This window comes from Rissa tridactyla, chromosome 17 (assembly GCF_028500815.1).
Source record: "Rissa tridactyla isolate bRisTri1 chromosome 17, bRisTri1.patW.cur.20221130, whole genome shotgun sequence".
In the NCBI taxonomy this organism is placed as follows: domain Eukaryota; kingdom Metazoa; phylum Chordata; class Aves; order Charadriiformes; family Laridae; genus Rissa; species Rissa tridactyla.
In genome coordinates, this window is record NC_071482.1 from 2,238,266 (window position 1) to 2,252,624 (window position 14,359).

Here is a 14,359-nt window from a genome sequence, read left to right on the forward strand (position 1 = left end):
ATTTGGTTTTGGGACGCAACTTTAAAATCCAGGCCCACAAAAGAGAAGTAACTCCTAGCTTTCTCCCTTCTTTGTTTCAAAGCAACTTAGAAGGCTGCACTGAACCACTGTTCAGTGGTTATAGTTTCAAGTTCAAGCTGAAATTCTATCACTGCATGAGCTGAGCTGGCCTGTTGCAGGATGCAAGCAGTACCAGAAGTCACTATCAGCACTCCAAGCACAGGCACTGGATAGGATTTTTTGAGTTGCAAGTGCTGCAGAGTCATTCAGAGAACATTTCCATAGGATAAAATATTTAGCGTTCTTACTGCAGGAAGAAAGTGAAAGGTCTCTGTAGCCAGAATTTTAGGTTCTGGTGAACACTGCAGCAAGGAAGCCAGGAAGATTAAAGTTCACTGCTGCAGGACAGTAATAAAGCATGTATTATTCTGGAACATTTGTGATTACAATTTAAGGTTAATAGGGTGAGTTTCACTGTCAGACTGAAAGGCTAAACAGCTAATTGTGCTATAGCAGTACAGTAAGCCACACATGACTGAATAGAAAAGCACTGGAACATGTTTTAGTAGTTGTCAATTCCAAACATTTAATAGAACATAGGTTCACTAGAGCAAGTCTGGAACCAAGATATTTTAGATCATTAAAGAAAAACCAAAACCAATGCACTTTTTTTGGTTAAGCCAGGCATGAAAACCAGGTATCACAGCAACCAGACATTAAATAGTTCCCACAAAAATATTTAATTTCCACAGTATTTTCTTTCAATATCTTTAGTGATTTTTGTAGAACTTTACAGGAGACAGTACTTAATGCAATATACAGAATAACAGATCAACTTTAACTTTTTCTTTCTTTTTTTTAAACTTCTCACCCGCTATTCAATTCTCCTGGTCACTTTGTAATTACTACACAGTTGTCCTTTTTACATTAACATTTCCATGTGGAAAGTGGAATTCAAGAATGTTCAGTACTGCACCCCTTTCAGGATACAATAACTGGGGTAACTGGACACAAGTCCAACAAACTACTGAGGCATTTTACATACAATATATACATGGATAGCACATTCTGCAGCTTACTGAGGCTGGGACAACATAGACAATTTAGGAAAGAACCGCAGTACCAGCGACTAGCTCGGAGCTTCCTATGTTAGAATGCCTGAAAAAAAAATAATTCCAAACATTCAAGTCATCACATGATTAATATCCGCTGATGGGATTATTAGCATGTGTGATTTGCCTATATTGGATTCCAGCACACAGATTCTCTTGAACATTCTGCAAAACAGTTACTTCCATGGCATCATAACTTAGCAACAAGAATAGCAATTAAAGAGTTTTCATATGAAAAGCACATGTAAGTGAAAGTCCAGGAGAAGACAGCACATTCCCTGTGGTATCTGAGAGCTATGACCCCACAGATATCAGTGCTCTTTCACCTTACTTTAAAGTGCTCAGAAGGGATCACATAGCTGAGAAGGTCCAGACCAGTGCCAAATTCCAAGAGAGATTTGGAATGCTAGCACTTGGCCATAGAGAAACTACTCCCAGGCACTTCAGTCCCTTAGTGCATCTGCCATACTCACCCACCCCAGCAGGAGAACAGGATGAGGAAATTCACTTACTAACTTGTACATTTCAGTTACCATCTCATCTGAACTTCTGTGAAGAGATGTTTATAATTCAAATTTCTGAGAACACTGACCTCATGAAATTGTTTGGTATGCACCCCCCTGTTCATAGTTTAGAACCAGACGGCAGTATGCATACTGCTGTGATCATTTTTCAATTTGGGATGTGTAACTCTGTTTTGGAAGAGTTTGCAAGTTAACTAACTGTATGAAAATACAGTATAGCTGTAATATTGCTCTGAAAAGCACTTTTGCAAACTTTTTCTGTACAGACTGGTAATAACATTACCAGATAATATAATACATTTTTAAAATAAAAAAGGAACTTTTTTACTAGGTCTGAACACTAAAGTCTAAATAGCTTGTTTAAAACAAAACAGCGTGACCCAGGAAAATTTTGCTTGCATGGTTAAATTACAGCAGCATGGTTACTGGCTTTTCAAGGAAATTCTTGAATTCAGCGAGCCACTGTGCTCCAACTGCTCCGTCCACAACACGATGGTCACAGCTAAGTGTAACGGACATCATACTGGCCACATCAAATCTGAAAGAAAAAAAAAAAAAAAGGTTAACACAATCCTCTGCAAGTCAGTGCCGCTAACAAAGCAAAAAAGCTTTTATCAGAAAACCAGCAATAGCAGTTGGTGCTTGGTAACAAATGTTTCTCCCTGTGGACTTCTAAAAAAAATTACATTGGAGACCAGATCATACAAATTCCTTTTCTACAATTAAGAAATATATCTGTATGTTCCCTTTGGGACAGGAAACTCATCTTTCTTTGTATCACAGGAACAGACCCACGTGATAAAGAGCCATTTTATCCCGTAACCTCCAATTTCCCCACGCGTCAGTGACAGATACCTAGGACTGTTAACAAGTTTAGATAATCCTAGATGTTCTCCTGGGTCTATGCTAGTTCAAGCTCCAAGCTAGACGATATTATATACAGGCCACTTGAATTATAATTCATCCCTTAGGTTTTCCTTAAGTGCAAATTTAAGCAAGTTGTTGAAACAGGTGCCTAAACTGTTGTGGATCTCAGACTTTTCCACAGCTTAACCTTACCACTCAAAGAAAGAAACAGCCTTTCCTTAACTTGCAAAAAATTGGCGAGATGTACGGCATGTATTTCTCATGTCACCGCATTTCTCTTTAACATCTGTGTGACCCTTTTATAGAAGATCTCACTTTACTTCTTCAGAAGGTACTAAAAGCAGTATGTCAACAATTAATTTTATCTTTTACACGATAATCTAATGGAAGTGTTAGCAAACTAGCCATTATTTCAAAGTTTGAATTCAGAAGGTCAGTATATGCAGAATCAGATGAATACTTACCCCTTCTCATTATCAGCTGGCACTAGCCTTTTCTCTGAGGAACCAACTGCAAGGATGCAGGCTTGAGGTGGATTGATTATGGCAGAGAAATTCTTAATCCCATACATTCCTAAATTGGAAATTGTGAAAGTACCACCCTACAAGAAAAACACATTCATAGTCAAAGTCACAAAAACTGTTCCATGTGGAACACGGCTGAAACATCACAAAATAGGCTTTGCTAATGCTGAACAGGGCTTCTAAACAGAAGTCAAGGGCAGCAATGTTTAACAGCAATCCGAGTTTCTCACCTGGAATTCATGAGGCTGAAGTTTACCTTCTCGGGCTTTAGTTGCCAAAGAAACCACATCCTTACTAATGGAAGCCAGGCCCTTTATATGTGCATTAAACACAATAGGGGTTATAAGCCCTGCAGGAGTACTAACTGCAACGCTAACATCCACTACATGATGTCTGCAAGACACAAAGGAGATGCCAGTTACTCTAGCAAGATAAGAAAGAAAAAAATTTTCAGAACTGTTCAGACAATTCTAACTTAATATTAATTTTGCAACAATTATTTCACCTTGCACACTAGCCTTAGACACAACGTTCTTAGCACTTCAACAAAAGCCCCTCAACCTTTGCATTATATCTGTTTCCCTCCCTTCTCAATATCGCAGCAGAAGGTCTGCTATTTTGCCATGAACTCTCTACTGAACAAAGAAATTTTCTGGCTTCGACCGTACCATAAACTTACTGCCTAATAACTGTGTCCATCCATGAAGAATTTGCCTCGGGCACCTTCAAGCATGCCAGAGCAGAAGCTTTAATTATGAAGTCATTGACAGAAAGCTTAATGTTATCCGAGACCTCCTGTAAATAAAGATAATTGAGGTGTCAGTTTGTCTCTTACACATTAACTCAATTAACTTGGATAGTCACTGTCATGCAGCCTTGTTTAGACAAAGTCTTAAAAAACAATCACACTACTTGTAAGCATATTTGAAGTGCCAAGATAATTTTGGAGGTGAATACATAATTTAAGAAGGTACAATCTCTTTTAATGTCTGTTTTTTTTTCCCGAACTTGGCTCAGAATTATTATTTTACTTAAATGTTCTACACTTTTTACTCTTAAAAACCTCATTACCCTTTTGCCCTTCTATCCATCTGAAAGAACTGAACAGCACCAAAGTACAAATCTGTACCAATAGTACAAAGAGGCGCTCTTAGAGAATTCAGAAATCGGTGCACAGTCCCTGGGTAAAAAGTCTCATTCTGTCACAGACAGTCCAGAACTGATCCACAACAGGTAGAAGGGGCACTGAAAAGACTATTTTTTCCAAGACAAAATGGCATATCACCAAAAAGTAGGGTGAGCAAACCTGTGAGAGAATGCAGCTTTCCCCACGCACACACTCTCACCATGCCTAAATGCTTTACCTGATTGAGTTCTTTCCTTAGCACCAGTACTTCTCCCATGTTTACATCAATAGAAAGGTAATAGTGAGGTATTGTTTGTTTAGACTGCATCAACCGCTGAGCAATGACCTGTGGGTATACAACAGAAACAATGAAAATAAATCCATTTGGAAAATTCATGACTGCAAATAATGATCTCAGAAAGGAATAAAATATTCTTACCCTCCGAATGTTGCTGATAGGGATATCTGTGAAGGTCCCCACTTGTGCCGCTGCAACTGCAGCGGCTGCGGGAACTGCCTCTAGTGCTGGAGCCTGCAGAGAAAGACAACATAATTCACAGTACTATGCAATAGCAATTGTACAGAATAATTCGGTATGTGGGACAAGTGCCAAGGCTAAGTTGCCTCTTGCTTAAGAGCAGCAGATATTTCTACTCTCTAGCTTCACCTCTCCAGTACCCATGAGGTTCTTTATAAGTCCTAGATTTGATTATCAAATGTAGTACTTGAGTGACTTAGAAATGCGACACTGATATACACTGCTATGAAGCTCCCAGAATGGTAAGTCCTGCTAGATGGTTGTTTTATGTACAGCAGAGAGGTATGCTAGAGGGCACTCTCAAACTGCACTCAGCCACATCCTTTCCAGCAGTACACAAAGCAACACTTCCATCATCTCATATAAACCAAGCAATAGTATAAGAACAGGATTGTGGCAATAATGACAGCAGGCTATTGGTTCATAAGTCTGGCTTCCATTCTAAGTGCCTCTCTTCAGCAATGTTAGATCAGTTGTGACTGCACTTACCTCAATCCATAACAATGTAGCAACCAAATGAAAGGTTGAGAGCGCACAATTTTTATGTCAGTGAAATACCAAAGGAACAAATACAGGAAGAAAACTTTTGTCTGTGTTTCTGACAGGTTAAGCTTTACAACTTAACAGTGTCATAACCCAACCAATCCAGCAATAATAGTTCCATATTGTAATTGAGTTCCTACAGAGCATTTCCATCACTATAATAAAATATCCATTCTTATAGATCTCAAATCTACTCACTGGAGCAACCTTTGGTGGCACAAATGACTCCACATCTTTTTTTGTGATTCTACCATCTGGTCCAGTACCTAAAAGGGTCAAAGAAAAACGTAAGAAGATTTCAATTATTTGCAACAGGGCATTGCTTCTAAAGGTACCATTTTTATTCAACAGAAAGAAGTCACTTAACACAACCTCTGGTGAGGAAAGCTGCATAGTCAGGCTCTTCCTGACAGGGAGGAAAGAAAAGAATAGGCAAGTATGTACCTGGAGAGACAGACACTTGATAGTGAGAGCAAGGAAGTGTAAGGGCAGCCTACCTTTCACTTGGGCAAGGTCAATTCCTTTTTCTGCTGCCAGTTTCTTTGCCAGGGGACTAACCACGATCCTTCCTTTCCGGGGAGGTGGCCCAGCTGTGGGGACTGCTGGAGTGGAAGGAACAGCAGGCTGGGGAGGAGGAACAGCAGCAGGAGTTGCCACCACCTTAACAGAAGAATCAAAGCCATTAGCTTCAGGATCATTCAGCAAAAGCTTTGAGGGTACCGTGAAAGAACAGGATCATCTACTTACCAGTCAAGAGAACAGCAAAAATAGTCACTAATCTGAAAGAATTTTCAGATTCAGAGAAGCTTCCCAGTGCCAGAAATTAAATCAGAAACCTCCTGGGAAGGAGACCAACTAAGCTGCTCAATTATACACCAAAAAAGGGTGAAATAAATAACTTATGCTCCCAGTTTTCAAGGATGAGGCATTGGAACTGGCACAAGCAACAGGCTGAAGAAATCATAACGAATGACTATCCGCTCCAATTTCTGGAGGGCAAACCAGTAATCACTTCTTAGGTCACCTATCACCAACACATGTGTTAGCCTTGCATTCACAGAATCATAAACATTATTGTTGCGGCCAGGGCTTCACACAGTCAAACCAGCAGAACAGTTCACATCAAACCTCTTAATGGTCCCGTAACTTCTCTCACAGTAACTTCTCTCACATGCTAAGAATGGTCCTTACTGGAGGAGGAGGAGGAGGAGGAGGAGGAGGAGCTTGTGCCTTCATGTCAGTTACTGCAGTGGCTTGGTAGTCAGCAAAGGCTGGAATATCAGACTCTTTCTCCACAATGATGCAGAGAGCTGTCCCTAATGGCACATCTCTTGTTCCTTCAGGCACCAAGATTTTTGCCAAGTAGCCTTCCTCTTGCACTTCAAAGCCTGTAAGGGAAAGAAACAAAAGTGGTTTGGTACCTGATGCAGCTGAAGAGTTCCTCTAAATGCTGCTTCCAAAGACTTGGGTAGCTAAAGCCCTGTCCTATATTTAGTAGGCAAAAGAATCCTTTTCAGTTCAACTGGTAGGGAAACATCGCCATGCACTGTACATTACTAAGAAGAATCGATGAAGAAATAGAAGTGGTTTTAGGAGTGTCAATGTTTAACTTCTCATTCCATTGGAGAGCTAACAAAACTTGTTTTAGTTACCCCACAGCTTCACGTGGGATAGCTGAGCAGCTAGGAGAACAGTTGGCACAGATCTAGATCCTCCCCTTTTAAGGGCACCTCTTCCATTCTTGGCTTTGGAGTTGACTCACCTATTGTGGCTTTATCTGTCTCAATCTCTGCCAGTAAGTCTCCCTCACTCAGTTTCTCCCCCACCTTCTTCTCCCATCTCTGCACTGTGCCCATTGTCATGGTAGGTGACAGGGCAGGGAGAGTGACCTGTAAAGCCACAGAATACAAAAGAAATCAGATTCTGGTAATCTAAAAGGAACAGGAATGTAGTTTTAACTCCTGAATAAATGAAGCCAGCCTAAAGAAGTAGCCAGCCTTTAATGCACTCCTAGATACAGCTCCATTACAGCAAAGCACAGCACTTTGTTATATTGCTAGTTTGGCTTCTTTTGTCAAGGCCTAAGCAAGAAAGCAAGCAAAAGCAAAAATCAAGAAATCTATACATCAAAATAATTATTATCACCATCACATCGGTAGAGTCTTGCAGCTGCTGTCTGCAAGGCTAAAAGGAAGACTGATGCAAGTCACTTTGCCTGTGACGAACTGGTTTGGTCCCTTTAAAAGCTATACTGACTTGTCTTCCAACAAGCACTCAAAGATGCTGTAGGTTTGCACATGCATATTGCTGTCCAACAAACACAGCACGTACAAGTACAATTTCAGAGCAGAACAGGACAGATAAGGCAAGCAGTGGGAAATAAGCAAGTTTAGTAGCTAAAACGCAAGTCAGATTAAGAAGCCTTTAATTAATTCTTCAATCAATTGCTAACTTTGCCTAACATCTCAGATAAATCAGTTCCCACATCTATCATCTCTGGAATGAGGCTTTATTTTTCAAAGGACTGGCACAGAAATACCCCATTACAAAGCGCTCAAATACAAAACCAGTGGATGTACACTTCAATATCTAAGCAAGGTAGAAAGATTATTCACAAATACAACTCATTATTAGTCACTCACAAACACATGTGGTGTGTTCATCAGAGTATCACAGATGAGTTCTGCTCTGAGACGTAAGCAGGGCCCTTGGAGCTTTTTAACACTTAGCACAAGGTCTTTTTATACTAGAAATGTCCAAATAATGCAAATGTAGCAGGTTTTTCCAGCCTGCATAACAATCCTGGAGAGATAAGTCTCTCCTCTACGAGCAGCTAGGATGCTAAAACGACTTTCTGAAAAAAGCTTTCTGTGACCTCCCCCAACACCTGCTTTAAGCATGCAACAATTCGAGTGGCATACACTCCTGCAATTATAGCTAATAACTTCCCACTCCAGAGAGTACTTATGACAAAATGCCCTGGAGCTAACAATGACAAAGACAGAAAAAGAGTGCAACAAGCCTTAAATCATCAGCAATGCTCTCTTACCTGCATATGAGGAGGGTAAGAGCTGCCAGGAGCCTGAGGAGAAGGCTGAGTTGGTGGTGAGGGAGCTGAAGCTTGAGGGGGAGGCACTGAGGCTGCAGGGGGGGCAGATGCTGCAGAATCCAGAGTATAATTTTTAAAGGCATCAACATATTCAGGCCTAGAAGAAAACCCGGAACCACAAAATCAGTCACATGACTGTCTCTTAGCCTTTCACGCCAGGCACCCAAGAATCCCCAAGAGTGAAAATTCAACTCAAGGGTTAGCAAAATACATACTTTTCTACTGTGATACATATTATTGCCCCAATAGGAACATCTCTTGTTCCTTCTGGCACCAGGATCTTGGCCAAGTAACATTCCTCCAGGCTCTCAAAGCCAACTGTTGCTTTGTCTGTCTCCACCTTTGAGAGAGAAAGGATGTCATTATGGCTATCGAAAAGAATAGTGAGCTCAGAGCCTATCAGTCTGATAGCTTAGGGTCACAACACACGCAGTTCTGGAAAAATCACCCTAGGGCACCAGTTCTAGGAAAGTATGCTCTCAAACAGGTTAAGTGCTGCTCCTGCTCATAAAGAGGAAAAGCAGCAACCAGGTTTGAAAGGCCATTAGCCACTTGTTCTCAACAGCATCTGTTAGGATCTGTGATCTCGCACACAAGACCTATGTTCAAGTGAGGGCAATCAGGGACAGAACGAAGGATGCACACGCAGCCCATCCTGTGTTCCCAGGATACCTCTGCTATGAGCTCCCCTTCACCGATCTTGTCACCCTCCTTCTTTTCCCAGCGTGCAATGGTGCCCATCTGCATTGTGGGGGACAGAGCTGGCAAGGCCACCTGTGAGGAATAGGGCAGTGTTACAACCCAGACAGCCCCAACAGTAGGGAAAACGCACACAGCGCAAAGAGGGGTCCTCAGCACAAGCGAGGACAGGGGAGGCACAAAGAAGAGCCTGTCTGCAAATCCCCAACAGGTCGGGACTACCTCCAACCTACTGGTAAAACTGCAGGGCAAACCAGTACTGGGGTGCTGCGACGGGGCAGACCAAGAAAAGGAGAGGCTATACCAGGGGACCAAGAGAGATACAGGCAAAAAGAACGAGTGGTGAAAGAGATGGTAGCCCATAGTGGTACCGGGACTTGGGGTAGGGTGGCAGCAAGGGTATGAGAAGTGCGGGAGTGAGGACTGAAGAGCTGCAGTTCCCTAGGCGAGGGGAAGCAAGACCCGAAAACAGAAAGTGAAGGCGCTGCCCCTGAGGCAGGGGACACGGGTCTGTCCTCCGGGGGACCCCAGTGGCTACCGGGTGCTCGGGGCAGCGGTGGGGGGGGGTGTCTACCTAGGATAGGGAGGGAGCCTCTCACCTTTTGGTGTGCCGGGAGACTGCAGCTGCGGCACGGGACGAGCCGGGGCCAGGCGGGAGGCAGCAGGAGCCCGCCAGGCCGGTGCGTGGGGCCGCCCAACGGCCGCGGCCCAGCCCCGACCCCCACCGCCGCGCCGCGGCCGGCCCCAGCAGCACTGAGCGCTCGGCGGCTCCGCACCACAGCAGGAGGCCCCGCCGCGCCCCGGGCTACGCGTCGCGCCAACACCCGCCACATGCTGGAGCCGGAGCCACGGCCCCTCCGCCGCCGCTCGGTGACCTCCTCCGTCCGGGCACGGCGCCGCACAGCTCCGCGCAACACTGCCGCGCTGCCGTAAAGCGCGGCGGACGTACGGCGGGGCGGGCTCGCCGCATGCTGGCGGCGCAGGGGGTGCTGGGTCGCACTGCGCAGAGGCGGGATGGCCCTGGCCGACCAGCCCGGGAGGGGAGGCTGCTCGGGGCTTGGCCCCGACCGTCCCCGCCGAGGGCGCAGGGGCCGGCGGCGTGCTGAATGACTTAGGAGCGGCTGCTCCCGAGCGCGTGGGATGCGCTTTGGCTGAGCTCAGCCGGTTGCGCCTTGGGGGTGGAGGCAGTGAAATTTGCTATCACCAAGGCAGCCGAGCAGAGCTCAGGTTTCAATGTTGTATTGGTCATGCCCCTTTTAAGAGCCTGCTCTTCAGGACGCAAGTCTCAGAAAATACATGTTTTCACATAACATTGTGGAAAAGCAATAGAAAAGGTTTCCTCCAGGACCAACGAATAAGGGGCTAACCTTATGCACTGTATCCCTCCCTGTCTGTGCCTTCTCATGTCACAGCCATCTTCCCTTTCACGAGCACTTAACAAACTCAGTTTGCAAACCCCCATTTATTGCAATAACTGCTTGGTCCACTAATGCACAGGTGATGGGGTCAGGTATGTCTGGTTTAGATGCATCAATAAAGCTTTACTTTCCTAGAGAATGAGCTTTAGAACAACTGCCTTAAGCCATGAATGCAAACATCAGAGTTTCTATCAAAATATAATTTTACCCATAGCATGTATGTTACATAAGCAAGTTACAAGTATAGGAACAGGAAAGTAACTTTGAAGAAAGTTGGACAGAAATAAACAGATTCAAAACAATGAAAAAATACAAGTCCTGGGTGTGATATTAAGAGTGCAGCCCCAGAATAAATCCACTTAAGTCAGTGTTATAGCAATGCCAAACTGATTTAAAAACAACAGCCGGCCAACAGCTTTTGGACCTGGTACCTCTTAATCCCATGTGTAATATTACTTACCTCCTCCAGACCCCTTTCTGTCAATCATGAAAAGATAAAAAGTCTAAAGAAGGGTGCTGTGCCAATACAGAAATAAAGCTGAACCCAGACTGTGCCTGGGATACAGCTTATCACAGCAGCAGTCCTTCAGCTTCAGTGACAGCTATTCCAGCAACTCTAGCTCATGATGTTAGCATGGATGAAAGGTACACAAGTACCAGGCCCAAAAAGCAAGCCTTTTGTCCAGTCTTGCTCCTTCTTAAACATAGCCCATTGTTTCTCTGGAGAGCATGTGTTTCCAAATAGGGTTCAGTCCATGGCTCTCTGGTGGCAGTAAGCTTATTAAATGGGACCATGGTTAGTTATCTGAACTGATCTAAGAACAAGAACAGGTGGTCTCCTATATCAGCTAACAACTGTTTTCTTCATGGGAAAACTGGATAGCTATGGGCAAGGCTGGACTAAAGCCTTATCCATGAGAAGCTCTGACCATATTAAGAGCCTCCTGTGTCTTCGCTGCTCCAAAACCAAACTGCTCATCTTTGAGTAGCAGTGAGGGACATGGAACTGGCCACTACAGACCTTGGAAATTGTCTTAATTTTCTCCATAAAATTCTTGCCTTGGTGCGTGGCTCTTGCTGAAATAAAATTGATAAGTAAAACCTGAAGAAAGAAACACTTGAGGAAAAAATTGCAATTAATATACAACTCCATGCTCTCTTTACCACTAGAGATCATGCAACAGAGAAGCTGTTTCCAGGGAGTAAGAAAAATTCTTTGTTTCTTTTCCAAAAAGAGATGTATTCCACCTCTGCAGCCCAGTGATGAAGTTGTTCATTGATGAACTTTCCTACTGCTGTCTGTAAGGAGAAAGTCACCATAACCAATTGTCCAGAACAGGAGGCATGTTGTGTGGTACCAATGTGGCACAAAGCCACGTAAGAGCATTCAGCTACTTCCTGGACAGTGAAGCAGTGAGAAAATAAATAGTATTGTTGCTGCTTATTAAAGCTGGCAAAAATATAAAACCCAGTAGGAACTAGTTGGATTTCCATCGTAAAATAGAGTTATGAGCCCAGTGTTGTGTTAACAGGAGACAATACAAAACATCTCAGCATCCACTAGAAAATGAGTAAACCACAGCATAATGCATGCAGAAATATACAGAAAGCACTTGCACTAGTATAAAAATATCCACAGTCCTCAGACAAATGTAAACTCGTACAAAATAATTCCAAGAACAGGAATGTGTTTACAAAAGGACACGTTAATATAAAACAGTAAAACACGGTTCACCCTCCCCCAGCCTCATGCACAGCACAGACACACAGGTAGTCCATGGAAGGGCCACGTGTTCTGAAAATGAGCAGAGTCTTCACTTGCCATTTGACCTTCTAAGTTAACAGTGTCTGCTGCGCATTGCGGCCAACGCTCTGGAAATACAGCTGTCTGGCAGCAGAAGGACAGAGACAGGCAATGCAGAAACAAACAAGCAAGAAAGCCCACAAAACCAAAAAGAAAGACCCACCCTCAGGGATTTATAGGGGTCGTTCTTTCCCAGGCAGTCATTCATTTCCTGATCCTCCAGACACCCCAGGAGCAGACACACCAGGGAACTGGTGGTGTAATTGATAGGGTTTATCTTACTGGTGTGGGTAAGTGTTTGGTGACCCTGGCAGTGAGTAGACAGCAGCATGCAGTGATGCCTGTGCACAGGAGGTGACAAACTGTCTGCCTTGCTGAAAGAGGACAGGGCAGGAGCACAGGGAAAGAGAGTCAACAAGGGGGATGGGTTTGCGGGGGTGGGTGGGGGTGTGTGCATATGCATGTGTGTTTATATGCGTGTGTGCATGTTTTAAGTACCTCAGGGAAGCAGCTGATTCCAGCTCCCCTGCAAATGAAATCCTTCAGCAAATAAGCAACCACCAAGATCCTATGGCAACAAAGCAAACCCAAGTGAGCACAGCTTTGGAAAGCAAGTGGGAAAAGCAAGGCTAGGAAATGGACGCCTGAGTTTCTGAGAAAGGGAGCTTTGCCAAGCTGGTGATCTTTGCTTTAGACATGCGTAAAACCTTCAGAAGACTGTCTTCCCTCCCCAGGTCAGAATTCTATACTGTCAGTCTGGGATGTTCAGAAAGTTCACTCTGCTCCTGCAGCATGTGAAAGTCCAGGACCAAAGCTGGTCAAACCTCCAGCTCACATAATCTAGCAGCTTCTTCTGACTCATGAAGTCAAAGCTTCTCATTTTTGCCATCAGTGCAGAATTATGTAATGCTGTGTACAAGAAACCAGATTTGAAATGCCCAGATCACAGTCTGCAGCACATATTGCAGGAATGGAGAAGCAGGGGAAGGGAGCAATGCATCATTAAGGCCTTCAGTGTTTAGTTGACAGGACAAAGCAAGGTGTTTCTTTCCCACAGACCTGTCATTTCAGTCTCAGAACACTGTGGAAAGTCACCATGGCCGTGGAAAGTCAGATGCCAGGTGTCCATGCACACAACCTGCATTACCCGTTGTTTGCAGAGAAGCCCTCTTTTTTGGCAGCTTGAATTGGACTCTGTCCAGCACACATGCTTTTTGGTCATTCTTTGAGCTCAGCAGACAGTTACAGGTTTCCATGGCAACAAGAATTAAAAGCTTGATTAATTCTCCCCGTGGTCTTCTTCCACCCAGGCCACAATTTTCCCCTCCCAACCAGGAATGATATCATCATCGTGGAATATCTACAAAAAAAAGGGAGTCCAATCATGTCTGGCATCTGGACACCACTCTTCAACAGCGTGAGTAGCACAAGAGGCAGGCATCAAGTCAGAGATCCTAGCTCGGATTTCACCACACAACCCAGAATGTACCTCATCCATCATTCACATATCTGAGTAACTTTTTTCAATATTTTAGGAAAAAAGCAGATAGGTCCCTTCTTTAACCAGTAACCATCAAGATTATTACTGGCATGTTTTTGACAGGAAAAGTAAAATAAATACAGGGAACATGCCTTTTTTAATCCAGACTACAGTCTCCTGCTGCTTCTGCTGAATGGCTACCTAGTCAGCTGACTGTTCCCAGACAGGGTAACCATTTGCACTTGTGAATCAATTTGTGAGACAGGAGCTATTCCAATAACCTTTAACAAATCTAATCCACACCAACACCAGTCTGAGCATAAACAGGGCTGTAATGCAGTATGCAAAAGAAAAGATGCCGTAAACACAGCTATCTGAGAAACCTTTAAGAGAAAGTGGGAGAATGTTTTTGAATTGGCCTGAACTGTCTCTCGTTGCAACAGGTCTTATAAAGCCGCTTGAAGGGCTAGAAGCGTAGTTCACTGGGTTTTGCCCAGTGCCCCTCAAGCAATGCCATGTCATAGACTGTGCCAATAGCCAGCTTTTTGCCTAAGAGGCTCTGCAACTCCCAGGCAATTGCAATCACATTGATATAATTGCTCTGGCTGGGGATAA

At 43.9% G+C, this 14,359-nt stretch overlaps 2 protein-coding genes across 9 annotated transcripts in view; both read right to left on the bottom strand.

Moving 5' to 3' along the window:
* Positions 1-721: 721 nt before the first annotated feature.
* DLAT (dihydrolipoamide S-acetyltransferase) lies at positions 722-9,970 on the bottom strand. The gene is made up of 14 exons (XM_054223205.1): positions 9,642-9,970; positions 9,016-9,117; positions 8,559-8,683; positions 8,284-8,440; positions 6,997-7,123; positions 6,426-6,622; positions 5,732-5,894; positions 5,433-5,500; positions 4,593-4,685; positions 4,392-4,499; positions 3,707-3,822; positions 3,258-3,420; positions 2,968-3,104; positions 722-2,174 (listed from the first exon to the last, which is right to left on the bottom strand). The coding sequence occupies exons 1-14, from the start codon at positions 9,873-9,875 to the stop codon at positions 2,045-2,047; spliced, it is 1,920 nt and encodes a 639-aa protein (XP_054079180.1). The 5' UTR covers positions 9,876-9,970; the 3' UTR covers positions 722-2,044.
* An 84-nt stretch (positions 9,971-10,054) lies between these two features.
* The window catches only part of DIXDC1 (DIX domain containing 1), a 51,068-nt gene continuing 46,763 nt past the window's right edge, over positions 10,055-14,359 (bottom strand). For all 8 annotated transcript variants that reach the window (XM_054223201.1, XM_054223199.1, XM_054223203.1 and 5 more), the window contains one exon: positions 10,055-13,624. In XM_054223201.1, coding sequence (XP_054079176.1) covers positions 13,544-13,624 — 81 coding nt within the window. In that variant the 3' untranslated portion in view covers positions 10,055-13,543. The remainder of the gene's footprint in view (positions 13,625-14,359) is intronic.

Coding starts and splice junctions, on each gene's coding strand:
- DLAT (XM_054223205.1), bottom strand. CDS start 9,875: ATGTGGCGGGTGTTGGCGCGACGCGTAGCCCGGGGCGCGGCGGGGCCT. Junction 9,118..9,641: donor GTCTCCCGGCACACCAAAAG/GTGAGAGGCTCC, acceptor TATTCCTCACAG/GTGGCCTTGCCAGCTCTGTC. Junction 2,175..2,967: donor CCAGCTGATAATGAGAAGGG/GTAAGTATTCAT, acceptor TTTTTCTTTCAG/ATTTGATGTGGCCAGTATGA.